Genomic DNA, 27,486 nt, shown 5'->3' on the forward strand with positions numbered 1-27,486 from the left:
GATGATTTGAAGAATGAAAAATAAAAGAATCCAAAATATCATAAAACATTAACATTTATTATACTCTTAATATTTGTATTTACAATTTATAACAAACTTATCAACTAAAGAGCGTTTACACCAAACTATATACATTAATTAATTACCTTCAGGATTAAAAGATTTCAATTGTCGAATTATGGATTAGAACAAAAATATACTGTTAGATGACCCTGTCATATTTAAAAAAAACTACAAGTAAATTTATTAAGGACTTGAAATAGACAATTTTCTTGAGTACCTAAACAATTTTAATTTTTCATTAATATTAATCACTTACAAATATTATCAACATGTTATTTAATTCCCAACCACACCGCTGTTTTATAATTCTGGAACATAAACTTATCGTAACTCAAATTTAGCTGCAAACTTAACTATGGGGTATATCTGGCTCAGTGAGAGGCGCTACTGTCGCGGTTAGTTCTGTCAGAAAATATATGTCAAAGATTAGCAAAGAGGTTTTATACAGAAGAATATATTCAAACCAAAATGGAAACTATATTTTTTCTAATTCATTTTGTCTATTGTTTATGTGAAAAATATACAGTCTGAATTGGATCAAAGACGAAAAAAGTCTTTTATTTTAGTTAAATCAACAATATGTAAAACACACATGGGCATTGAAAAAACATGAAATGACAGCTATAGTACGAACACTTGACACTTTTTTGACGTTGACAGGAGGGCGCTAGTGAGCTGTCATAATTTAGTTTGACTTATTACCACCAGGTCAGATGTTTTTCAGTCAAATAAAATTACAAGTATCAAAATGTTTGAAACCAGTATTACAACTTTACATTCTTATACAATAACTTAATGTTGATTTTAACAATACAGCTTTGAGGTAAGTACAGACTTAGCTTACAAAATAAGCTCCTAAAACAAGCATTCAATACAAAAGAAAAAAAAATATATGTACAGTTATATGCAACAGTATTTCAAAGTAAAATATGTATTTAGATAAAACTAAACTTTTATATCCCATTGATATGATTTAAATAATTAAAATGGCTGCCTTAAATAATTTATAACATCCTTAAATGCAAATACGTTGTTTGGCACAACAAGAGAACTGATCATAAAATCCTAACAGCGACGTAATTTTTTACTGTCACAATTTCGGTCGTGGCGGGAAACTGACGAGTAACTATACTATACCTAAATATACTTGATACTTAAGAAATAACAAACGAGTCTTAACACAATGTTTAAAAAATCCTCTTAAATCGTCAAGCATCGTGTAATCAACTTGACTAGGTAGATTTTTATCACAGCCGTAACTAAGAACATCGTACATCTGCGTATCGACCAGTCTTTTGCAGTTCACTATAGGACTTGAGTTGGCACGTCGGGCAGAACACTACTCATATTCCCAACGTGCCAAATCAAATACTAATATACAAAAATGATCCAGACTTATCATTTCATATCGAATAAAATTATAAAAAAAATGAAAAAATATAGTTTTGTTTGTGTTATTATTTCATACTAATATATCTTGAACTTAATTAAATACAATAAAATGTTGCCATTTAAAAAAAATAATGAAATTTAAAGTAATTTTTTTAGTAATAATCAATATTTTTATGAATATCAGCTGATTGTTTTTTAATGTATTTTATAGAATTCCTCAAAGAATTTAAAAGCTGAAAGAAAATATTCTTAGAATTCTTTTGAACAAACGAAAACATTTTAGTAAAAAATGATTACTAATACTTTAACTTTGTGATAATGAAAAAGCAATTTTTTGTCTGTCTGTTTTTATGTCTGATCAAGGCTTAAAAAGTTTCCAACTAATTTTCAGAACGGTTTGACCGATTTTGACGGGACTTGAACGGGAAGGTATCAGCATGGGGGTGTTTATACAAGTGTTAGTGGGGGGTGGTGGGGGTCTAAACAGGTCGCCAGTCGGGGTCAGGGTCTCGTTTAACATGGTAATTGAGGCAGGGTGTAAAGTTGACATGTATAGTGACGGGATGTAGCGCTGTGAGCGGCGCACGCGCATCCAACACGTCGCATGCGCGGAGTTGACGCGACACACACCCGTACTCCACAGATAAAGGTACATAGTACTTGCCTATGGAAGGAAACATAAATAAAATTAATTATATTCATAAAAAATTGGTTGATTTTTCTTGCGTCAACAAAAGTAAATAGTAAAAATAAATGTATATATTGACCGAGGGAGTTGAGAGCAAAGACAGGCACAAACTGTGCTTGCGGCGGCTTCTCGTACTGCTCGTACTGGTGCCGGTGCGGGGACTCGCTGCTTGTGTCCTGAACACATACAATATTTATATTTTATTAATGACTCATTTACACATTATCTATAATTAATTTTAGAATTCACACAATATTTTTGATTATTTTATCACGATTCACTAAAATTCAAAATTAATGAAGTATTTATTTAAAGTATAAAAATCTGTGTATCTTTGTTGAGTATTTACGATTGTAAAGAAATTCAATGTACGTTCATCATACTCTGTGTAATTCGTTCATTTTTTGTTTATTTTAAAGTGAAAAACGTTTAAATGGCGGTGTACAGTGTGCAGTGCGCAGTGTGCAGTATGCAGTGCGCAGTGTACAGTGCGCAGTGTGCAGAGCGAAGTGTGCAGTGCGCAGTGTACAGTGTGCAGTGCGTAGTGTACAGTGCGCAGTGTACAGTGTGCAGTGCGCAGTGTGCAGTGTACAGTGTGCAGTGTACAGTGTGCAATGTGCAGTGCGCAGTGTACAGTGTGCAGTGTACAGTGTGCAGTGTACAGTGTGCAGTGTACAGTGTACAGTGTGCAGTGTGCAGTATGCAGTGCGCAGTGTACAGTGCGCAGTGTGCAGTGCGCAGTGTCCAGTGTGCAGTGCGTAGTGTACAGTGCGCAGTGTACAGTGTGCAGTGCACAGTGCGCAGTGTGCAGTGTACAGTGTGCAATGTACAGTGTGCAGTGTGCAGTGTACAGTGTGCAATGTGCAGTGCGCAGTGTACAGTGTGCAGTGTACAGTGTGCAGTGTACAGTGTGCAGTGTGCAGTGCGCAGTGTAGTGTGCAGTGTGCAGTGCTGACCTGTGGCGATGTGTCGCGCGCCTCCTCTGTGGATGCGGAGGCGGAGGTGGAGGTGGAGATGGAGGCGGAGGTGGAGGCGGCGGGCGCGGGTCGCGCGGGACGGCGACGCTTGTGTGAGTACGGCTTGCCATTGGCCGCGCGCGCCTGACTCTCCGCCGCCTGCAATGTCACAAATTTGATATATTTTCATTGAATGCACATAAAATCGAAAAAAATACATATACAGAGTAGTAAATTGTAAAGAAAACGCTTCATAACTTCTCGAGTAAACCTACCTCGGAGTCCTGCGACCTGGAGAAGCGTCTCTCGATGGAGTTCTTGAACTTGTAGGAGTGTATGTAGTCGTCGTGGTCGGGTTTGCGCATCTTGCGCAGAGTCTCGCGCTTGTCCCCCGTCCCCTCCCCCGCCCCCTCCCCCTCCTCCCCGCACACAGGGGATGTGGCGCGGCCATTCTCCACTGCACCCCTCACTGCAAATATTATGAAAAACTTCAGTGATACCAACTGGTAATTAAAATTCCTGTAGAACATTACCAAAGTGTCTCTCGTCTTCCGCGGAGCTGAGAGGAATAAAATATGTATGTGCTCACCTCTGTCGCAGTCCATGTTGTAAGGTCCGTCATTGTTGGCATCATAGAGGTCTGGTGCGTAGGGCGGAGGGCGAGGCGGGGGCTGCGCCTTGCCGTAGCCCAGCGAGCTGCTGGAGGAACTCGCCGTCTCTGAGGCCGAGCCCAGCGACCGACCTTTATCTCGACTGTTATCCCCTGTAAAGATACGTGAAAACAAATTATAACTACATTCAGATAAGATGTCCGTCCCCTTTAATAGGAACTGTAATCAGAACTCATCATCATTACATACTTAAAGACATCTTTTCCCAGCTGAGGACTTCCTAAGTTCCTACCTTACCGAGATATCCATATAATGGACTCTTTCAAAAAAGACGAACCTATAAAACGCTTTAGTTGTGCGCAGCATAAAAATAATTTGTGTTAAAGAAAAACGACATGTCGATGAAGAATGCGTTAATTTAAAATTGCGCCATAATCTTAAAATGGCGGTGTAAAATGATTTTATTTAATATTATATTATTATTATTTATTCTTTATTCTGTGTTAAACAAAACTCATCATAACGCCGCTAAGCGAAACGCGACTGAGCGCTAAAGGTTCAAAGCTAGACTCTAACAAGAAATATGACATTTGAAACAAAAAGCAAAAGCATTCCCGAATTGCGTTATTGAAAACCTAACTTCTTAAGTTCCTAGGTCTAAGTGGGCGCCAAGGATACCAACGTTAAAAAATTAATAATATTCTTTCGTATTCCTTCATAAGTCTCATGTATTTACTACCTCCCATGAAAAGTTACCGCAAGTTATCAGAATACCAGACAATTTATAGCGCGATGTAAAAGATTAACAGTGCCATCTATAAAATAGTTGGGAAACTAGTTACAAAACTGAAACAGAGGATGTGGTAAACGAACCTTTGGTGATGTGATCGCAATGCCGCTGCAGGTGGGTAGCGAGCTGCGCGCACAAACCATCAGCGGGGTAGCCGTGCGCCTCGGACAGGTAGCGCAGCGCCTCGCCTACCGCCTCCTGGTACCCCGCGCGGTAGTGACCCTCCCCACTGCCCGCCTGTACCTCGCTTGCTATAACAAACACAATATAATATATTTATTAAACAATAAATTATTGAATTATATCCTATACAAAAGTCGCCTTCGTTCGCGATATCCCAGAATAAAATTGTCGTGCATCTGCTGTAATGTTTGTTTTTTCGCCTTTGTATGTTTTTACGTGTGTGGATTTGTATGTACAGTCAGCAGCACAAATATTTAAATATTAACAAAGATCCAAAAAAGTACATACATCTTCAGTTTCAATAATATGTACGCAGCGGACTGTATGTCAATTCCATCCCGACGGTCTGGTGCCTAAACGAAAGAACCGATTTAGACAAGTGAAGGTTCCTCTTACTGTGGGTTTGTGACACCGAAATCTCCGTTTAAAACATATTTTTAGCCGACTTCAAAAAGAAGGAGGTTATCAATTCGACTGTATTTTTTTTTTTATTAAATTTATTTTGTCAACGATAATGAGAGGGATGACGATATGGTTTATACAGAGATTTTTGTCTCAGAAACCCATTGTTAGTGTCATAGTCAGTTGGTTTTTTGTTTTAATTAAATTTAGTTATTGTGTATATGAGTAGTGTGACCAACGATTCGATCTTACAAACCATTGACGCGATCCTGCAAGTACTTGAGATGTCGAATAGCCATCTCTATAATCTCTGTCTTCTCTACCCTTCCTCTTCCCTTCTTGAGGTACTCGGGGGGTATGAGACGCGACAGATCCGCTAAGCAGTTGTTCATACGGTCGCGTCGGCGCTTCTCTATGATCCGATGCGACATCGGATCTTGCTGTTGAAGAGAACATATTGTTAATAGTTAACCAAGTAAAAATATTTATTATTTTTAACTAACCACAAAGTTTATATAATTATTGAAAGGTTATTTCAAGTTAGTTAGGTTCTGAATAGTCTAAGAACAGCGAGTAAAAAGTTTGTTAAATATAACTACAGCTGTTATTTTTTTCCTTAAATTATCAAGACTATTTAAAAATAATGAAAATAGGAAAGTATACCAGTTGAATATTACAACATAGTATAGAAACATTATATCTACAATTCTTAAAAATATAATGAACCATTAATTCAGTAAATCCGGTAAGAAAGCGGTTTACTGACGTCAGAGTTTGTCAGTTAGTTGAAATAAAAGCCGGACTGTGAAGTTTGTTAATATATTTAAAGGTCAAGGAAAAAGGTCAGCAAAAAGCCACATTTGATTATAAATTCACTACAATACAGAACTGTAAGCGTTATTGGTAAATATTAGGTCCTTACATATGAAATTGGCGTTTTGTATGGGAGGAACAAGAAGTCGAATATTTTTTAATATAATATATTTAATTAATCAAAGTATGAACCATTATTTTCTATGCACTTTTGCCATCTCATAGGTAGTTCATTGATCCCTTTACTAAAAAAACCAGTCGGACGGGAATCAATAAAATCTTTGAAGACGATTTGGACTGCCCCATCGGAGTTGAATTTTTTCCCTTGCAAGAAGTTATCCAAATTTCGAAAAAAATGGTAATCTGTTGGAGCAAGGTCCGGGGAGTACGGAGAATGTCTTAGACTTTCCAATTGAAGCTCTTCTAATTTAGTAGCCGTCTGTTGCGCAGTGTGTGGTCTAGCGTTGTCGTGAAGCAGCAGTGGCGTGGAGCGATTGACCAGCCTAGGTTGTTTAGCCGCTAGCTTTTCCATCATGGTTTGCAATTGCTGACAATAGACATCAGCCGTAATAGTCTGGCCAGATTTGAGAAAACTGTAATGAACAATACCGGCACTAGTCCACCAAACGCTTACAAGTAACTTTTTTGGGGTTAATTTTCGCTTGGGGCAGGATTTGGCTAGCTGGACAGGATCCAACCATTGCGCTGAGCGCTTCCGATTATCGTAAAGAACCCATTTTTCATCACAGGTAATGATTCGGTTTAAAATACCTTCATTATTGTGCCGGTTTAGTAATGTAACGCAACAGTCGACGCGCGTTTGCCGGTTTGCTTCAGTCAATTCGTGAGGTACCCACCTTTCAAGCTTTTTAATCTTCCCAATTTGCTTCAAGTGAATTAAAACAGTTTTATCACTAACATCGCAGCCTGCAGCTAACTCGGACGTGGTTTGCGATGGATCCGCTTCCACAATAGCCTTCAACTCTTCATTATCAACTTGAGTCTCAGGCCGTCCACGGGGCTTGTTCTGCAGATCGAAATTTCCAGAACGAAAACGTTGGAACCAAAAACGAACTGTGTTTTCTTTTGCAACACGACCGCCATACACATCATTCACCCTTCGAGTCGTTTCCGCAGCACTAGTGCCACGGCGGAACTCGTACTCGTAAATAATGCGATATTTTAAGTTTTCCATTTTGTAAAATGAGTGACGCAAACAGAAAAAAAACAGAAGAAAAAAAACAAATGAATGACGGTTATCGAACCACAAATACATGAGTCTATAGCTGTACAAATTTGAATTTGGAATTCCTTACCAAAGAGGAGAAATTCGTGCTTAAAGTGGCCAGTACGAAAAACGCCAATTTCATATGTAAGGACTAGTGATGCAACGGATGTCTGTTTCCGTTTCCGCAAGTGCGGAAGTTCCGCGTGCTTTTCAACATCCGTTTCTGCTTCTGTTTCCGCAACTTTTATAACGGAGATAAAACGGAACTTTACGACGGCTGAGAGATCCAAATGCGCGGCGCGAGACGCGCAGTCCGTGCGCGGCCTTTCGGCACTTGTCGCATTTGTTTGTTTACGTACTATTTTGTGAATTTAAGCGCGTAATATTTTCTGCTGCTGTTTGAAACAATCAGTTTCTCTTGCTGGAGTGAACTGTCTAGTTGTTGTCCATATAAAATTTGACAACTGGCAAAATGTGACTATTTCATACTTACGAGTTATTAAATGTACTTTTGAATAAGTGATAACCATGTAATATATCATCATCATTATTATCATCAGCTCACTATGCATCCGCACTGAGGGGCTCGGAGCCTACCCCAAATTAGGGGTGACTAGGCCTCAGTCAACCACGCTGGCCCAGAGCGGGTTGACTTCACACATATGTATCATTAATTTTTTTCTCAGATATGTGCAGGCAGCATCACTACGTTTTACCTTCACCGTAAGAACGTCGGATAAATGTACATATGTAAATCGAAAATCACATTGCGGGACATGGCGAGATTCGAACCCAGGCCCTGCAGATTGCAAGTCAAGTGCCACGAGCCACCGACGCCTAATAATTATATCTTTTTCTAATCTAGATTTGGTGTATTTGATACTTAACACATTCACTGTTTACAAAATAAAAAAAATGTAACAGCTGGGAGCCAAAACTTTTTATGATGAATTTTTATTTAGTGTCTGGGAATGTTGAACATATATATAAGACGATTTTATTGTAATTCGGAATTAAAGCACAATTGTGTTGCTAAAAAGTGAAGAAACGACAATTAAAGTTAATTCCTCTTAGTTTTCATAACCTTCTTTTTTAAAGTTTTTAACTATTTTTACATTAAAATTCTCTTAACTGTCAACGTCAAAATGATGCCAGATAATAAAATGAAGAAAAGCAGGCGAGATACAATTTCTTTACATCTCCCCTACCAAAAAAAAAAATTATGCACATATTATAAAAATGTGAACTTAAAATGTGAATTAGTTAAACTAAATTACAATCAATTATTTTATTAATACAGTTTCAGGAGTTGGTATGAGTTTTGTAATGTGAAATAGATTCGATTCTGATTTTTTATGATTAGTACTTATTCTATATATGGAATTTGAGACCTTTTCAATAATCTTAAACGGGCCAATCTTTATCTCATCTAATTTATTTCTGTTTAGTCTGTTTCCATTCTCCACATATACTAAATCCCCTACATTGAAATTAAATTGAGCTCTATTTTTATCAAATATTTGTTTATTGTATTTATGTGATTTTACTGAGTTTTTAAATGCTATGTCTCTGTCTTGTTGCCATTCCAATTCTGATTTATTTTTCTTTAATTCTGTGGGCAAAAAGGAAACATCTGTTCCAAAAATTTTACTAGAATTGTCGTTTTATAAGACGATTTTATTGTAATTCGGAATTAAAGCACAATTGTGTTGCTAAAAAGTGAAGAAACGACAATTAAAGTTAATTCCTCTTAGTTTAAGAAAACCTTCTTTTTTAAAGTTTTTAACTATTTTTACATTAAAATTCTATTAACTGTCAACGTCAAAATGATGCCAGATAATAAAATGAAGAAAAGCAGGCGAGATACAATTTCTTTACAGAAAAAATAAATGTAATTAATAAATTAATATTTTTCTTAAAGAAATACAATTTCTTTATATACAGATAAATTAATAATGTTATTATAATTATTTCAATAAAAAAAAAAAATTTTTCGTTTGAGCGCTAGGGATCATCATCACACATATACACACACACACATACAGGACATATATATATTTAAAAAAATATACATACATAACATAAAGTTCAGCCTTTGCTTCATGTGATACAAGATATTTTTATGTTTGCGTAAGTACGAACGTGATACTAATCACTACAACACTGTAAGAATGAAACTAATACTCTTTTTCGTTAGTTGACTATATTGCCAGAGTGGCAACACAAAGCAACGTGGACTCGCTCGGATCCGTGGGGGAGGCGCTGCTACTAATAGCTCTGCCCACTCGGATCCGAGTGGTCAGCAGTGAATGTATTAATAAAGAAATATATTTGTCCTTTGTCAACACGAGTGGTTTGGCGAACATTAATTTGTAAATAGTGTAATTTTGTTTCCTGAAAATAAATAAAAAAAAACGCGTATTTTAACTTATTGCAGCGCAGTAAAAATACATACATTGAAGGCTAAAGGACCGATATCCAATGCCTTAATAAATTAAAAACGAATACAAACTGTTTTTACCCAAAAAATATTTTTGTAAATATGTTTTTTATTATTATTTACACTTCTGTTTCCGCATCCGTTTCCGTTTCCGTTTCTGCTAAAATTTATTTTTGACATCTGTTTCCGTTTCTGGTTCCGGTAAGACACTTCCGTTGCATCACTAGTAAGGACCTAATATTATCAAATTTTTTTCATTAATGGCTGGCATGGTTGGCACAAAATGAAAATGCATGCCGGCGATAATATGCATGTGACATTTTATCGCTGGAAAAAGTTTTGCTAACATTGCTAAATACCAATTTAAAACACGAAAATTAAAAATTATTTCTTTTTCACTTTGTTCAAGAATTTTGGAAACTTACTTTTGATGTCAAAATATTTTGTGCAAATACCAAAACTCTATATACATAGACAATATTGGAACGTCGTAAATGTTATTTAACTCATTCAGTGCCACCGATTCACTTTAGTAGGTACATGAAATACAATATAATGGCATTGAACGTGTTAATATATAAAAGAATAAAAAGGGCATAATCATGCGACTTGCCCTCAACACCTTCCCCTTCTTGTAGTTAGCGAAGTCCGCCTCGTCCTCGGAGGGCGCTGCGAACGCCAGCTGTTCCCCCGCGACTGCGTTACCGCCCCCGCTGGCCACACGACCGAAGCCATCGTTAGAGTTGTAACTGTAAAAATAATTAAACTAAATTAGAGAAAAGTTAATAAAAAAATCATTCAAAGAGCTATGTTCATTTTTATACGAGCAAATATAATATATATAAAAAAAAATTCAGTCGAATTAATAACCTCCTTCTTTTTGAAGTCGGCTAATAAAAGTGCAAACGCTATTTAATAATATTTGGTGGTTTCATTCATAAAAACCGCATGAAATCAATTTTTCAGTTCCGTACCAATGATCTCACAGTTTAGGTCGTTAAAATCTGTACCCAACCGAAACACCTTTGTTTTTGCATTGTAGTGTAACCCTAACATATCAAGTTACGCAAAATATCACATAACAACTTAGTTGTTATTCTTAAGAAAATAGAGTCCTATATCGCTTACCAAGCGTTGCACCGACAAGCAAACTCACTCATCGTGCGTCGTGCGCGAGAGAAGAGCCAAATATGAACGCTTTTATCACCATCGAGTCCTTTAAAAGGTATCCTTAAGTAAAGTGGTTTAGCACATTTTCATGAAACTAAATAAAATAAAACAACAACGCCGCCTAACGGACGAGTCGTTTTTAAAATTGGGTCATGCATAATCAATTGCAACGTGCTCCGCATATGAAATAATAAATTCTCACTGTTTGATATTGGCATCGAATCATGTAAAACATCACGTGGATTACAAGCAACGTGTTGGGGATTTATAGTACGACTAACTTATCTGACCCGGTGCTTAAAGATGACACTAAATTAAAATATTGTTAAACAAGAATGTCTAAGAGAGAGGCGCTACTGTCGCAGTTAATTCTATAAGTAGACATGTAAAGCCTACATACGTAAAAGAAAAAGACATGACAGCTACAGCACGAAAAGTACTTTGTGACACTATGTTGACATTGAGAGGAGGGCGCTAGTGACATTTCATATTTTAGTTTGACTTATTAGTATTACCCACCAGGTCAGATAGCCTTGTCGGTCAATAGCACACTAGCTTTTACCCGCGACCTCGTCCGCGCGGAATAAAAAAAAATAGAAAACGGGGTAAAAATTATCCTATGTCCTTTTCCTGGTTCTAAGCTACCTGCCCACCAATTTTTAATCAAATCGATTCAGCCGTTCTTGAGTTATAAATGGTGTAACTAACACAACTTTCTTTTATATATATAGATTAATGCCTTGTCAACGTAATTAAGTTTAACAAGATCATTGACGGATTGACAGTTATATGACCGAAAATCAAAATAGGTCCTAAGCACCCCTGTGGTAATTTTAACATCTGGCACTTTGTCGCTGTCTTCTCATGTCTCGTTTAGTGTGTCATTTTCTATGCAAAAGTAGCCTTAACATATTTACTGACGGAGTGGCGATAACATCGCCCTTCCCACCGGGCCAAATAAGTTTGTTACAATATAGTATATGTATAGCATACAAGATATTGTACCCGACGTTCTAATTGGCACGTCGGGAAGAAGAGTACTCTTTTTCCCGACGTGCCAAATCAAATGTCGACTACTATACTTGGTCTATTTCCGTATAAAATAAATGTACAAACAAAGGTGTCCTTGGAATTTGAATTGTGAATTTATTGTTTTCATTAACATTATTTACGGACAGACAACGCGTGCCTTTTATTTACTTTCCTATTCTATTGTATGTTTTAACTAATTCACGATATAACTGTTACGCCTCAGCTTAAACAGTACGAATGAAAATATATTATACATAGGTAAAATTCCAATACCTAAAATTCAAGGTTCCCTTTCAATGTTATAAGAAAATGACGGAAAGGGGACGTAGATTTGACTGAGGTTCTGGTCCTGCGGCAAATCTACTTCCATCTGCAATTCCAGATCTTGAAGACTAATTTCTTTTGTTTTCGCTGATTAGTTTTTCCCAAAAAACATAAGAAATGTGTAAAAATTATCTAGGCATTTTGAATAAGGACATATTCTACAACACGACTATAACATCAAAAGTAACGGGGCGGATTTTTTTTAACTGAATAAAATCATTGCATAAAATCTTAAGACATTAAATTTGTATGACTTTAAAAATTCTAATATTTTAATACATTATTTTAAAGGTAACAGACACTTTCTCTGTTAACATATTGTTTGTGTGACCTTGAATAAGTTTTGGGTCACAACGTGATCTCAAATACATGGATAAAAACGGGTAAAGGGTTGATGAGCACGTTGGATTGTAGCGTGATTGAAATAATGTAGAAATATGGATACGATCTTTGGAATATCCATACTAAATTAAAAAACATTCAGGATAAAAAAGTAATAAAATTTCATTGAGGATTTCCGAGACCAAAATGTCAGTTGATAAAAAACAAATCGTCATCCATGTGTAACAATATGTTTTAAATGGAGTTTTAGATCTCGGAAACCCACTGTCAGACACCAAATTTTTAAGAAGAAATTTAATATGTCAGTATATAGCGTTGCCAGGCGGTTAAAGCCGGACATAGGTAGACTTTTTGATTACGTGTCCAGCCAAAATAAACGGTTGTCTAGCTTTTGTTAGGCTTTTTACATTTCCCAAACGAGAGTGTAGGTACCTGAGACAGAATCCTAAAGAATATAAGGTGTCCCACCTTTCTACCCAAATGTCCGGCCAAACTGGCTAGTCTGTCCGGCTAGTAGGTTTAGCGACCTAGCAACCCTATCAATATATCTAACCGAGTATATTGTTAAGAATCTTTAATTTATCCGGACTTTGCTAGCCGATTTCGCATAGCTTTTTCCAACAACCAACGGGCCAACAGCTTCTGGAGAAACTATAAAATTAGCTTAATATAAAGCCTATACGAACTGCGATCAAATCACGCGAAACCTACAAGAAAAACCAGATTATTATAGAGCATCTTCAGTATGGCATAAAAGAAAAATATTACTCAAGATGACTTCAGCGGTACGTCTCGCAGTCAATGTGTTATTGAAGGAAACAATGATTGAAATTCATGAAGGCTGCAAAATAATAATATTTATAAGGTCGTCGCGTTGAGCGCGTGAGCCGCGACATGTGACAACCTTCCCCCCATTGCCCCACTACTTATCCCCACTAGAGCTACTCGCACGTGTTAGCCTATCATTACTGGATAGCTTCGGTTACACGCAAGAGATTTTAATATGATTAGTAGACTAGCTTTTGATGTCCAGGTATATATAAATAATGCCTGGTTGACATAATACCAGAACAGCAAGACAGTAGCGGTCAATTCAGCGCTGGTATACTGAAAACACTAACTAGCGCCGGTTAGCCAAATCAGTTCATACCAAGCCAGCGCTACTGTCCTACTGTACTGGTATAATGTAAACCAGACGAAAATCATAAAATGCAGTGGACGCCGCAACTTAAGTATAGAGGGCGCTATAGTTGTACGAAAGTAAATAGTCATGATAAAATATAAGAAAGTATGTCTGAGTACTGAATACATAGAAGAGGGCAAAATACGTAAATTACAAACAAGAATAATTAGGCAAAAGTTGAGAAAATATATCTTAAGGTTGGCATTTAGGTTCGTAATTTTTGTAGAATAATAATAATTTTTAGGCAAGGATTAATGTATGAATACACTTACACTTTTGAATACTTTTTATTTGTAAAGTGCAAATAAACAGTGTTTTCGATAAACTATATGTGAAAGATAGTTAGTCTTTCTAAATTTGTAGATTAAAAATGATGGAAAAGTCTAGTGCATGCATACACGAGTTGTTTTATCTTATCTATGTTCGAAACTTCTCAGTATTGTCGTTTTGGAAACATAATATTAGTATTAACAGATATAATTAACTTTATGAACCAGATCTGCCACTTTACAGTACATTTTCTATCCCCAAGGTCATGCAAAAGTAGACTGAAAGACTCAAACCTTATGATTTAAGTCAAAGACTTTAGGAATTGCAACGGAAAAATCAAAATTACAGTTTATATAACAAGTAACACAGTTGAGCTTCATACAGATGCGTATCGAATATCGTAAAATTTCAATGCAAAATAATTTACGCCACACTGTACTGTTTTACAATTTTCATGGAAAATTAACTCTTACCAGTATTTAATTAAGGTTTAAAATTATAAAACAGTTGATAATGTGTGGCAATCGGTTCTTGACACCGGCAAGCAAATGTCACGTGACACGGCGCACGCAGCGGGACGGATTGGCGCGCGCGGTCACGTGACCGCGGTCGGTGAGTCAACGTCGTAATTTCATTTGGAATTTTCCAGATGTAAATCGATATTTTTCTAGTACTGAATTTAAAAAAAAAACAATACAAAGTTCGCTGTCAATATGCCATGTTGCTGTTGTGATGTTATTAACAATATGTTTTGTTTGCTTCTAAGAATTTTATGTGATGTGATGTGATATGATTTTACTCGTAAGAATGTTATCACAATTGAAGTAAGATGTTAAATTAGACTTCTATTTGAGCCCTGTCTTGTGTTAATAATTAAGGATACGTTGTTTTCATCGTAGCATTTTTATAATTAAAATTTATCAATGTGTACTGACATAAAAATTTATTCAAGTGACTTCTAATTCATTATGATCTCATACAATCAAACGACTTCTTTACAATAACAATAAATTTGAACAATTGAAGTATAAAGTAAATGAACCAGTACAATGTGTTACAATGTGAAGTTCGCACGTGTTGCCGTAAATCTAGGAAGTTGTGAACACAAAGTGATGATAGTAGAAGCACTATCTGATTCTCACGATAACTGTCGGTGATTTCCGGCTATCGAGTTCTTTTCACTTGTCAGGTTTCCTTAGTAAGTACAGCTGTAAACTAGCTGTTACCCACGACTTTGTCTACATGAATTTTGCACGATACTGTATTATTGAGTTCAGTAATAATATAAAATGAAGCGATAATAATTTTATTTTTTACTAATGTTATAAATGCGATTGTTTAGATAAATGGATGGATGGATGTTTGTTTGAAGGTATCTCCGTATCGGCTCAATGGATTTTGTTTAAATTTGGACAAAAATGTAAAGCATAGTCTGGAAGAACACATAGGCTACTTATCAAGTTTGCTTTTAATTCCGCGCGGACGGAGTCGCGAGCGACATCTTGTATTACAATATATTGTAAAAAAAAAACAAAAAAGAACCTTTTAAAATGTATCGCAAGTGATATTGTTGATCAAAGAAAATTAAAAATATTAAAAATTACTTGATCCTTGGCGTGGCTTCTTCTAATCTTTTGACCCTACAATATTATAAATCTAAGTTATAATCTATTACTTCTGAGAAGCTTATTGTGTCTAGACTGAGCCACGTGACTCTAGTTTTATTCCTAAAAAAAAATAAACCAATTATTTGTACTTACTTTTTTTTTCTTAAAATGGTATTGAATCAAATTCAGACATTGATTTCATATAAAAAATAACTCGTGATTTCAGATGAAAAATGAAAATAATAAAGCAGATAACGAACTTAATACGCAAACAATTTCGGCGGTCACGTGCGCTGACACGTTTCAGCCAACATGCCAACACGCCAATGTTCCAACTCGTAATCTCTCTCTATATGTCGAACATCATCCAGTTTGTTGTATTTTTAAACATATAGATAAAAAGTATATGGATCAATTCCTTACACTTCTTGATACTTATTGTTTTTATTCTATATTTGTCATATTTATTTGTGAAGACAATATCTTGATTATTAATCATTACTAAAGAATTTCTAATAAACGGATCATAGAATCTATTTTTGTAACATCATTGCATTCTATTGCATCACTATAGTTCGCGAAGCATTTATTATTAATCCGCCTGTGGCAGTGATACCGGTTCACTTTCCGTCGATTTGCATTAGGAATCCTGCAAACTTTTTTGTCACTTTTTCGATCATTTACGTCAAAAGTATTATTATTTGACGAAACTGAGCAAACTGCATATAATTTATGCAGCTGATGTAATTACAAACGGTTAAAATTATTGCGGCAATTATATTTATTCTCTTTAACTAAACCCACACTGTTGATATAAAGCATTTACTGAAACCATGCTGTATAATTTCATTAGGACTTGCGACTTTTCGGTGTCGTGTCAAGGTTGTGTGTGAACACTTATCCGGGTGCAGGATGCTGTGACGTCACAAGTCACATGTCGTCGCCATGCGCACGCGCTACTTGACACGACATTGAGGCAATATGGCGTACCTGTTCTGATCAATCTTTATATCTGATTACTTATTTGTTTTAAGTTACTATTTTTACATATTAACACATTGTTAGTTATAAGCCATAAGATAACCGCGATGAACTGAATGGTAATATTAATTTAACACTATGTTTTTCAATTCCAGTGCATACAAATAACGATTTATAGAATAAGAAATTTTATATATTTCGCTTATTTAATAAAGTACCTAAAGAATTTATTTTTAACCCTTTCTTTCCTGCCTCATTTTTGGTTTAGAGCAGTTTTTTCAATTTCAATTTTCTATTCACGTTGACGCAATCTTGCATAAACAAATGAAAATAGGATTGAATGAAGGACTTATTAACGATATCTGAGTCACTGTGACATTCCGTTTTTATTATATAACTAGCTGTCGCCCGCGAATCCGTCAGCGCGGAATTAAGAAAAACTTATTAAGTAGCCTATGTGTTCTTCCAGACTATGTTTTATGCGTATGCCAAATTTCATCAAGATCCATTGAGCCGTTCTGGAGATACTTTCGAACAAACATACATCTAAACATTCCCATTTATAATATTAGTAAGATTAATTAATCTCTATTAACATTCATAATCTTTGCAGCGTCAATTCTACATTCATAATTACTAATGTATTTTTAAAGCGTGAAATTATCTTAAAAGTTGCATGTTTGTTAAAATGAATTGTACACATACATATAACATATTATGTAATAATTTATCTGTCAGTAAATACAGTCGTTAAAATATTAATAACCTACAGTTTTGTTATTATATCCCAATTAATTGTATGAAACAACATTCCAATTATTTGCATCAATTTAGGTTCTATATAAAATTAAGTTCGATTTTATAAATTAAACTAGATAACGCTCGCTACTCCAACCGAGTGGAATTAATTAAAAAAAAAACTCAATTAGTAGTTTATGTGTTCTTCCAGACTATGTTCTACATCTGTGCCAAATTTCATCGAGATCCGTTGATCCGTTCTAGAGATAACTTGTAACAAACACAAACATCCATCCATCCAAACATTCGCATTTATAATATTAGTAAAAATTAGGATTATAATTAAAAAATAATAACAGAATACCTTTCACTCTTGCTATAAGTAAAATAAACTTTTATAATATACTTATTTTAAATCCAAAACTACTTGATTAACTTGCTTTTTAAGACATTTGTTTCTTTCGACCTTCACACTTAGGTACACTAAGTAAAAACATTTTCACCGCAACATTACAGAATGTCAGTCAAGGTCATGTCTACACTAACATTACCGTATACCTACACGTTCACCATACAACTATAGAAAGGTTATTTCACACGAGATATGTAGGGTGCCCATACTTTAATATTTTTTTTGCGATTTTTTCCTTAATCAGTCTAGTACATTATCGTTTAAATTACAGTAAGATTTTCAGCGAAAACATATTTTAAGGTGAAAGATAACATTGTGATGCAACATGCATGGAACCTGCAAAGAAGTATGTAGCCAACAAATCTTCAATTGGCTAGCGGGGTTGACTAAGGCCTAGTCACTATTAACTTAGGGTAAGAATTTCAAGGCGATGATTGACATTGCATTTTATTTAAGCTACATTTATCTGCATCTTTTTAACATTTTCTAGCCTGAGTTAGTTATGTTAGCAAAAGAACTAATGTTACATAAATTTTTCATCAAATAAAATCAAAAACGTAGTATACATTTCTGCCTCATTTATGAAATCCTTCGTCTGTATTTTATTTAATTCACGAATGTTAGAATTAGCCTTGAGACGCAATCTAGATAATAATCTGTATGTAAGAGGTCTGACGTTGCTCATACTCGCAATAATAAACTTATTATATTTTTGTGAAACAATTTGTCATATCGACGCTGGAAAGCATAAACGCTGTAACCCTTGAAATCGCGAATATGTTTTTCACACGTTAATAATTTCAACCATTATCAAACGATAATGATTTTAATATAGGTTAGCACAAACAACATTGCTAAATATCGCATGCTTGTAGGCGTATCAGCTCACGAGTTATGATTTTTTGGCTCTCCTGTAAAGTTCATACTTTCGGGGTTACAGCGTTTACGCTTTCCAGCGTCGATATGCATAAAATATACGTTATTAAAAATATTTTACATACGTAATTGGAAAGGCTTCAAAGATTACATTATTTTCTACCAACAATTATAAAAAAAAAATCATAAATTTAACACAACTGGGTGTTCAAATACGAATGTGGTTATTGGTGTTGAAGATTTTATGGTTGCACTGAATTTTCATTTTTTTCATTGCATTAATTCATTGCATTAATTTAACCTATTCAATGCGTTAAAAAAGCAACATGAAATATGAACAATAAATCTCCAACAACGAACGTAGGAAAATTTCGCGGCTGTAAAAGTTAATCCGTCGATATGACAAGTCATTTGAACAGAATTGAAACGATACGAAACAATCAACTATTAATAGCATACGTAAGATAAGTAACTGCTATAAATAACGTTCAAAAATACATTCATCTATTTTCAACTGAATCACATAAAACACTGCTATAAATATAACGTTACACATACAGCATTAGTAAAGGACACAAAAAAAGCAAAACAATAATTAACCTAAAGCAAATACTAGTTTTTAACTGTCACGTGATAGTTATCACAGTTCTTCAAGTACATTTATCATTGGTTTATGAGACCAAAATCTCTATATTAAACAAAATTCTCGTGTCGCGGTGTTTGTGGTTTAAGTCCTCCGAAACGTCTTGACCGATTCTCATGAAATATTGTGAGCATATTGAGTAGGTCTGAGTCCGATTCTCAGACCTACTCAATATGCTCACAATATTTAATCTATTTACATCTATTTTACATACCCCTATTAAGTTTTTTTTAACAGCGCGCGGACGGAGTTGCGGGCGACAGCTAGTATAATCTAAACGTGGGTTTCTGTTAAAGGTAATGACAAAAATGACGATTTGTTTTATATGAAGATTTTGGTCTAAACCAACGGTTAATAGGCTACAGAAGGTAACAATTACAAGGTCTATTCTATTCTATTATAGATAAACGTGATCCAATGTGAGGAGGTTTCAATAGATATGTATTTTTTTGCGCATTTCCATAGAATTTAGATGGGTTTATAAAGTTTTAAAATTATTTTCTAGTAGAAAAGAAATCTTCTTGATATAAGTGCAATAAATAATAATAATACTAGGACTATACAAATAATATCAAATCATGAGTAATTGCGTGTAAAATATTTTTATTCCCTTGTGCTTAAACAAAAGCCACGTGAACACGTTGCCTGTGTCACGCGATGCGTATAAAACATCCATTAATCCGAAGTGTGTTGCCGTGACTGATATATCTTTTTTTATCGATGGCACGCAGCACCTCGAGCACAACATTACAATGAACAATCCGTGTAGGTTGACAAGGCAAGAAAATGGATATGTGCTGTTACGTAATTCGGTAAACAAATATTTATTATACAAAGTCTATATTGACATACACAGCAATTTAATATTTTAATTAGAGTAAAGAAATCGTATGTTATATTTGTACAGCTATATCTAATATATAAAATTCTCGTGTCACAGTTTTCGTTCCCGTACTCCTCCGAAACGGCTTGACCGATTCTCATGAAATTTGTGAGCATATTCAGTAGGTCTGAGAATCGGCCAACATCTATTTTTCATAACCCCCCCCCCCCCTATTTTTTAATTGCGCGCGGACGGAGTCGCGGGCGACAGCTAGTTGGATATATAGGTAGAAAGCCTCAGGTAAATTTAAACTCGGATGTAGAAATATCACTAGCTTTTGTCTGGCTATAATACTTTTAAGATATTTATGGATATAAGGATACCGAAAGCTAACAACAAAGCAGTAATTTAAGTAGTTTTCAAAATAAATTAAAAAATGTCCTCCGTTATCATTGCATTAGGAACACCGCATATTGAATACAGCGTGTCGCGCCACGTGCGGCCGCGTCACGAGTCACGTTGCGGAGCATGTGTCCCGTGCCGCGAGTACAGCGCTGCGTGACGTAACCCACGCGGCCAACCGCTACCGATAACACGCGACGTGAAAGTGGGTGCGTTCCGATCATTCCTTTTATCTCAACAGTCTTATTACAATATCAAACATTTTTTTATTACAAAAAAAAATTGTACAAGGATTTATTAGATCTTGTTATTATAAAATATCTGATATTTAATTATATCTGTAAATTATAATATTACGTAAAAAGATCTTATATTTTTATCGTCTTTGGAATTGTTTACCGTTGCAATGTTTTGCGCAATGTTTACGACCTACTTGTTGTGGCTGAATGTTCAAGGAGCCTTTTTATGCATTTGTACGAAGGTCACTATTTCGTTTATATTTATTCCAATCATAAATATGATTGGAATCATATCAAACGTTTCAATTATTTTTTCCACATTAAAAAAAACATTAATTGTATCCGATATAATTTTATTTAAAAAATCTGTGTACGTTACATCCGTGATACAATACCCTTATCTGTCATTACGTTTTTTTTTTCGTTAAGTTTCACGCGACATTAAACATGTTTCTTTCGTTTATATGTATGAATTATTTTACTTGTGCATGTATACAATACACAAGTAATTACGTAAGTACAATACCGTACAATGTTACGGTAAGCAATTAATGTTATTTTTAATGACAATTAAAAAAATATTTTTGAACCAGTTTATAAAAGTAAATGTCAAAATAACAACGAAATTAATTTAAAAACTGTACACGGAAAGCTGACCAGAATTCTATCTGTCCTTAGTACAGTCACGAAAGTAATGGGCTATGAATTAATTACATAATTTGTCACATTAAATTCAACGGTCACCCATTTTAACAAGTATGATAGGAAACATTTTAAACTCTATAATTACTTGAAAATTAATTCAAAACAGAAATTATGAAATGAATTAAATCGTCACTTTTTGAGTCTTCTGTCTTGTTTAAGTCTTTATAAAGAAACTAGAAGAAATTGAGTTTGGCCATTCCGTAATAATCACTAAAGCAAGTGGTATAATTCCACTGGAAAAAAACACTCGAAACTAACTTATATTCAAGTAACAAAACTATCTTTTCCACCTTTTTTTTTAAATCGAACTGCAAAAAAGCCTTTGGAATGTGTGGCAATGTTCAATTAATTCTTCGTCCGGCTGCTTGCTGTTAGCACGGCAGTCACGTGCGAATCGCTGACCGTTCAATATGCGTTGCCCTGTCTGACCAACATTTATACTCTGTGGCAATAGACGTGCGAATACAATAGTCGTCTAGAACTCTAGCATACTCATCCTCATATTGCGCAAAGTTTTTGCAAACATGCTATTTTAGTATAGTGATTATTATCATTCATTGCAAAATTATCAAATAAATTAACAGCCAACAGTTAATTCTGATTGTAATCTTAGTTTATTTATAGCTATCTGTAAGTAACAGACTAGATAAAAGTTTGTCAAGGTCGCCGTAAGACATCGAAAGTTAAAATTGCTATGTACGAGAACTTATCATGATTGTTTTGAATATTTACTCGTTGATCTTATTTACTTTATTCTTTTGAATTTTTGTCCTATTTTTATCATTTATAACATGGTCACCGTAGTAACGCTGTATTGTGACCGGGACAATGGTCATTCACTACTTAACTGTGCAATGGAAATTTCCATTTAAATTTGTACCAATAAGCTTTTATCTAGTCTTCAAATATTGTAAACAGAATGCACACATAATTTATAATTTCTATAAGTTAAAATGTTGCAGATGCGTTTACCTATCTTTAGTGCACAGAGGTGAGGATGTCCAGAATATCACCTTTCATAACCATCCTATACCCTGCCAAATCTACTTCCTTTTCCCATGCTGTAGTTATTGGAAAAGGGTGGAAATTGAAAGAGTACTAGGATGGGCCTCCATCACACATATTCGAGTACGTAGTACGAGTTCGCCATTTTTGCAGCAGATAATTTTGCGGACTATGCCACTATTAAATGGTCATTTATGAATAGAACGAATACATTTTTATTTAATTATCTTTTGTGTAATATTATTGCAATGTAAGAGCATTTGACTACACGTGTTACCTTCTGTAATCTTCTGTTTCATTTTAACGCGTTCGCACCTAATCTCCGTCTCTGTCACGCGTACTCGCATGCAATGATCAAGACAACGCAAGCGTTGAATAATATCGAGTCGTAGTTCATCGCCACTGCTTGCAAATAAAAACATTTTTAATCGTTTTTAAACAAAACTCATTACATATTCAATTAAAATTTAAATGTTGTCGACCTAAATGACAATATAAAATAAATTTGCAAAAAAAAAGAGGAAGTCCCTTTTTGATGAGAGAGAAAAAGAAAAACATTTTTCAGGAGCAAAAAGTGACTTCACCTTAATTTGTACTCCGCATGAAATAGGTTATCTGGTAGTGGCAAGCCTTAAGCTTTATTTGAATTAGGTACATAAGTAAAGCAGCTATAAAAATGTTAATATTTAATAGTTCTCTGAATATCGTATATAATAAAAATCTGGTAAATTTCCACAGACAACTCGCTAAAAAGAAAAAAACTGTCTGTGCAGTGTAGAAGCGCGCGAAGCGAGCGGGCCGAGGCGGTCAGGCGATACGCACACGTGAGGCTAGCGGGGGAGTGTGCGTGCGGCGTGCGCACGCTGACGCGGTTGTGTGCGCGGCACGTTGCGGCCGGTGTGCGGCGCCGCCCCGCACGCCCCGCGCACACTCCCGCAAGTCATGTGTTTCACAGACTATTTTCGCTGTGCTTTCGCCGCGCCATTTTGCTAAAATATTCAAGAATGAACATTTTTCTAAACAAGTTCAATAGTTTTTTGACTAGTTTGCGCACAAAACCTTTGTTAGAAAAAAACATGATTATTTCATTACTTGAAATAAACCTAAACTGCAATATTGGCTATCATTTGGGGACCTATTATTCATAATATTTGATTGAAGCGTTTGTAAATTGTCATCATACTACAATTACACAACTTAACTATACGAAGCAGCGTAGGTATATATGTTATGTCTGACATATTAATGAAACAAATATGTGTTTACATCGAACCTTTAAAGATTTTAGATGTAAAGGCATAGGCATAAGTACATATAACATAGTAAAGAATCATACATAATATAAATAATAATAATAGGTACAGAAATATATAAAATCGATCTAAAAACTCTTAATAGGATTTAACGCCAAAGATTTGATCTGACACTACAGGATTTGGCGTATGACGTGAGCTAGTGATGTGCAAAAACAAGATCCAAAACCGTATCCTTGAAATTTTTATGGATCGTGAACGATTAGGTGAGACAATATGTTTGGAACCACATAACTCCAGAACGGCTAATTTCGGTGTGGCAAATAGTGCTGTATTAGAGCACTAATTCCCTACAGATTTACACTTAGTAAGGGTCCTAACCGGCATATTAAGAACTTAGGGTGTTCGTGGCCCGTTAATCGTCAAACTACAAGGACCCTAACTGTGATTACACTTGAACAATCTAATAGAGTAAAGGTCCTAATATAGTTTCATCACTCTAATCGCTACAAAAACCGCAATATCACGTTTAAAACAATCATCACGTTTGGATCATCACGCTGTATTTGTACATAATGCATTTATTTTTGGTGTTCGATGTCTGTTGCGGCACGTGTCCAGTGCAAATTAATGCGCAAAAGCAATACACCTAATTAAAACAAATTATCTCGGCCGGTCACAACCACTATACTTCGACAAAACAAACACGTTGGGATAACCAAGCTTCTTATGTAAACGCATATTTAATTTTTCCAATACCTATGTGCAAAAACTACCAACAATTAAAGTATACATGCCATCTTTTTTTTAGGAACGATTACAACTTAAAACAGTTTTAATGTCTATATCTAATATATAAAATTCTCGTGTCACAGTTTTCGTTGCCGTACTCCTCCGAAACGGTTTGACCGATTCTCATGAAATTTTGTGAGCATATTCAGTAGGTCTGAGAATCGGCCAACATCTATTTTTCATACCCCTATTAAGTTTTTTTTAACTGCGCGCGGACGGAGTCGCGGGCGACAGCTAGTTTTTTATATAAAATTCTCGTGTCACAATGTTAATTACCATACTCCTCTAAAACGGCTTGACCGATTTCTATGTAATTTTATATACATATTCAGTAGGTCTGAGAATCAGCTATTATCTATCCATATTAAGTTTTAAAAAAAAAATGCGCGGTCGGAGTCGCGGGCGACAGCTAGTAGGTATATAAGATCAGAGGGCATCATAAAGGTGAAATTTGAGTGACGTAAACAAATGAACGCAATCTCTATATTTGTCCTTGGCTGCTAGAATGGATTCTGTAGTCAATCACCATCGGATAACTGATAACACGGACCTTATACAAGTAACACGACGTCACAATTTGGTATGACGTAAAATGGACGAAGAATTCAGTATGACAGTGAAAGTTCAATTACAGCATTACGAAATTATGAGGTAAGTGCGATCCGTTAGGAAAGCTGTACTGGCCAGTTCGTTTCTCTGCATTTTTATCAGGTCAAGAGTATCCTGAACACTTCAATTTTCTGTATTAGTATGAAGTTTTCGAATTAACCAACAGTCTTTTTCCTCTATAGATTTCTACATATTTTAACTTTACAACTGCTACATGTAGAAATATGGATAACATAATAATGGTGTTTCGAACATTACTACCAATTTTCAGCACTCTGCGAATTATTATAACTTCGCCCCTTAATTTCGCTTATCCTGACCGGCCTATTCTTTATAGGTAGCTACTAAATGCAAAAAAGCTCTAACAATATGAAAATAAACACAATTCAAACACTTCATGTTTGGCTTAAAGTGTGTTTTCACTGTCGAAGCATCTGTTTTGTACAGATCTCTTTTCAAAAACGAAAAACATGTTTACACTTGTTTCAGCAATGGAAATTCGCGGTTACCGAATTCATTTATAGAGAAGTTTAAGGAATGTTGGTGACCTTTTTAGTTAAAGGTCACCACCATTCTTTTTGTATTTGTCACCCATGCAATGACCTCAACAGCATTTAGGTGTCCTTATGTAAAACAATATCCGTAAACTATTCACAATGCCCTTAGTAACCTTATTTGAGTCGTAATAACAATAACAATAAACAACTCCAGCACAAAATTTTCCAGGCTCGTAGCAACTAGGTATATTTAAAAGAATTGTTAAATTACACTACATAATTGTTATGTACGTATTCAATACAGATTATATTGATTAAATAAATAAAAACAACTAACTTGTCATACTTGACATGTCCGTTCTCCTCCCAATAATGACGAGTTTCCATATTCAAAAATATCTCACGATTGTAACAAGGAATCACAATATCACCACAAACACTTATCACTATTGTCACATTTTCATCCTTTGGCACTATTAACACAATTTTAAGTCATCGTGATTCATTCTTATGTGAATGTTATTAAATATAATATCGCGTGTTTACGAATAAACTTGACACATCGACGTCGTTACTGTGAAACATTCGCTTCACGTCTGACTGAGAGTTCGGGTCGAGAGAGCGAGCGCCGGCCGGCCGCGTCATGTGACCGACGCCATCAAAATATGGCACGGGTGCCGGAATGTGCGCGCCACGTAGGGTTACCCTACTCACGATTTTACCTCCCTTTAATAAGTACTTTTTGTCCTAAGAAATATTTTTTAAGCAATAAGTATATTTTTTTATTTAAACAACTAAAGTACCTATCCAATAAGTTGTAACTTTCCGGTAGTTAAATTTTATAAAAAAAAATCAAATCCATTTTTACAAAATTATCAACCCTAGATTTCCAGTCCACATTATCAGCCACGTGACGTGAACACTCGAAATTACTTTTTTTATAACATCCCAAAGCTTTACTAAACTAATTGATTAAAATCATACGGCTAACTGGTCACGGTTTATTTCTATTTATAGATCCTACCAACCTGTTTTATTGTTAATAATCTACTAGGAATTATCTACATATCTACAATCTACATATAAAACGCTAATTGTGCTACGAGGTATCTTTCGAGTTTTAAATTAATGATTAGTCATCTGTAACCTTCTTAAGTTGCCTACAGTTAAACATGTGTGGAATCTATATAGCAAAATACCAATAAAAAAATTTATTTTCAAATTAACGTCTGCATTGCTGCAATGTTCTTCGATAGGGCCACGCTCGACCGCACGTGATACGCCGCGCTGCGGAACGCACGACTTGCGCTTACGTCTTGTTCGCTCTTCACCAACCCATTGTCCGGCACTATCTGCGCCTCAGTGCGATGTCACCATATTTCGGTTTTTTTTTTTTTAGCGTATAAACACACGTATAACACACTAGGTATTTCAAAGTATCACATTTACTTTACTAGTTCACCAGTCAATTGGTTAATGTTGGCATTAACGGTTAACCTATGCAATATTATTATTACTTATTTACAACTATAATTAAATATTAATATTTCTGTGTTGTCAAATATTTTTTAGATTTTTGTAAAATAAAGAACGAATCAATATGCGGTATATATCTCAACCCTATTTAGTCATAGATGTGAGTCCTTTTAAGGTCTTATAGTCAGACTCGCATGGAGTGTAACTTAAATAATTCCTTAGTGTAGAATTTCTCACACTTAATCAAAATATTAATAATAAGGAATATACGTCAGACTTTCAGTTACGAGTATAGCAGTTTGTGCGTAGCCTTACCCTAAAATTTTGAAAGTTGATTAGTACTGTAGTGTCACGTGCAAAACTATGTGCAACGTCGTGTTACGTCGGCCTTGCTCTTACGTGACGGTGCACAGGTGGCCCGGCACATTGATAACAATATTAGGTAGACACCCAATCCATAATTTCATATGTATCGATTATGTTTCGTTTTTAGACCGACTGGCAAAGAGGGTATATATTTCGCGCTTATGTAAGTTTGTTT

General features: G+C 35.2%; 1 protein-coding gene across 3 annotated transcripts; it reads right to left on the reverse strand.

Annotated features, from left to right (window-relative positions):
- Positions 1 to 1,814: 1,814 nt before the first annotated feature.
- LOC106709935 (transcription factor cwo) lies at positions 1,815 to 26,118 on the reverse strand. Of its 3 annotated transcripts, none has more exons than XM_045678262.1 (9): positions 25,816 to 26,118; positions 10,180 to 10,315; positions 5,342 to 5,525; positions 4,584 to 4,751; positions 3,689 to 3,862; positions 3,375 to 3,568; positions 3,100 to 3,258; positions 2,223 to 2,319; positions 1,815 to 2,119 (listed from the first exon to the last, which is right to left on the reverse strand). In XM_045678262.1, exons 1-9 carry the CDS (start codon positions 25,854 to 25,856, stop codon positions 1,935 to 1,937), a joined length of 1,338 nt encoding a protein of 445 aa, XP_045534218.1. In that variant the 5' UTR covers positions 25,857 to 26,118; the 3' UTR covers positions 1,815 to 1,934. The 3 variants fall into 3 exon arrangements, with proteins under 3 accessions (XP_045534218.1, XP_045534217.1, XP_014357345.2); XM_045678261.1 differs by having other exon boundaries at positions 1,816 to 2,119; positions 10,189 to 10,315; positions 25,807 to 26,118; XM_014501859.2 differs by having other exon boundaries at positions 1,817 to 2,119; positions 25,807 to 26,118.
- Positions 26,119 to 27,486: the final 1,368 nt, after the last annotated feature.

This window comes from Papilio machaon, chromosome 6 (assembly GCF_912999745.1).
Source record: "Papilio machaon chromosome 6, ilPapMach1.1, whole genome shotgun sequence".
Classification (NCBI taxonomy): domain Eukaryota; kingdom Metazoa; phylum Arthropoda; class Insecta; order Lepidoptera; family Papilionidae; genus Papilio; species Papilio machaon.

Excerpts from the sequence above, each read along its gene's own strand:
- LOC106709935 (XM_014501859.2), bottom strand. The coding sequence starts at position 25,856 with ATGGAAACTCGTCATTATTGGGAGGAGAACGGACATGTCAAGTATGAC. Across the intron at positions 4,752-5,341 it reads CTTGCAGGATCGCGTCAATG|CAAGCGAGGTACAGGCGGGC; the intron begins GTTTGTAAGATC and ends TGTTTGTTATAG. Across the intron at positions 3,259-3,374 it reads CCAGGTCGCAGGACTCCGAG|GCGGCGGAGAGTCAGGCGCG; the intron begins GTAGGTTTACTC and ends GTGACATTGCAG.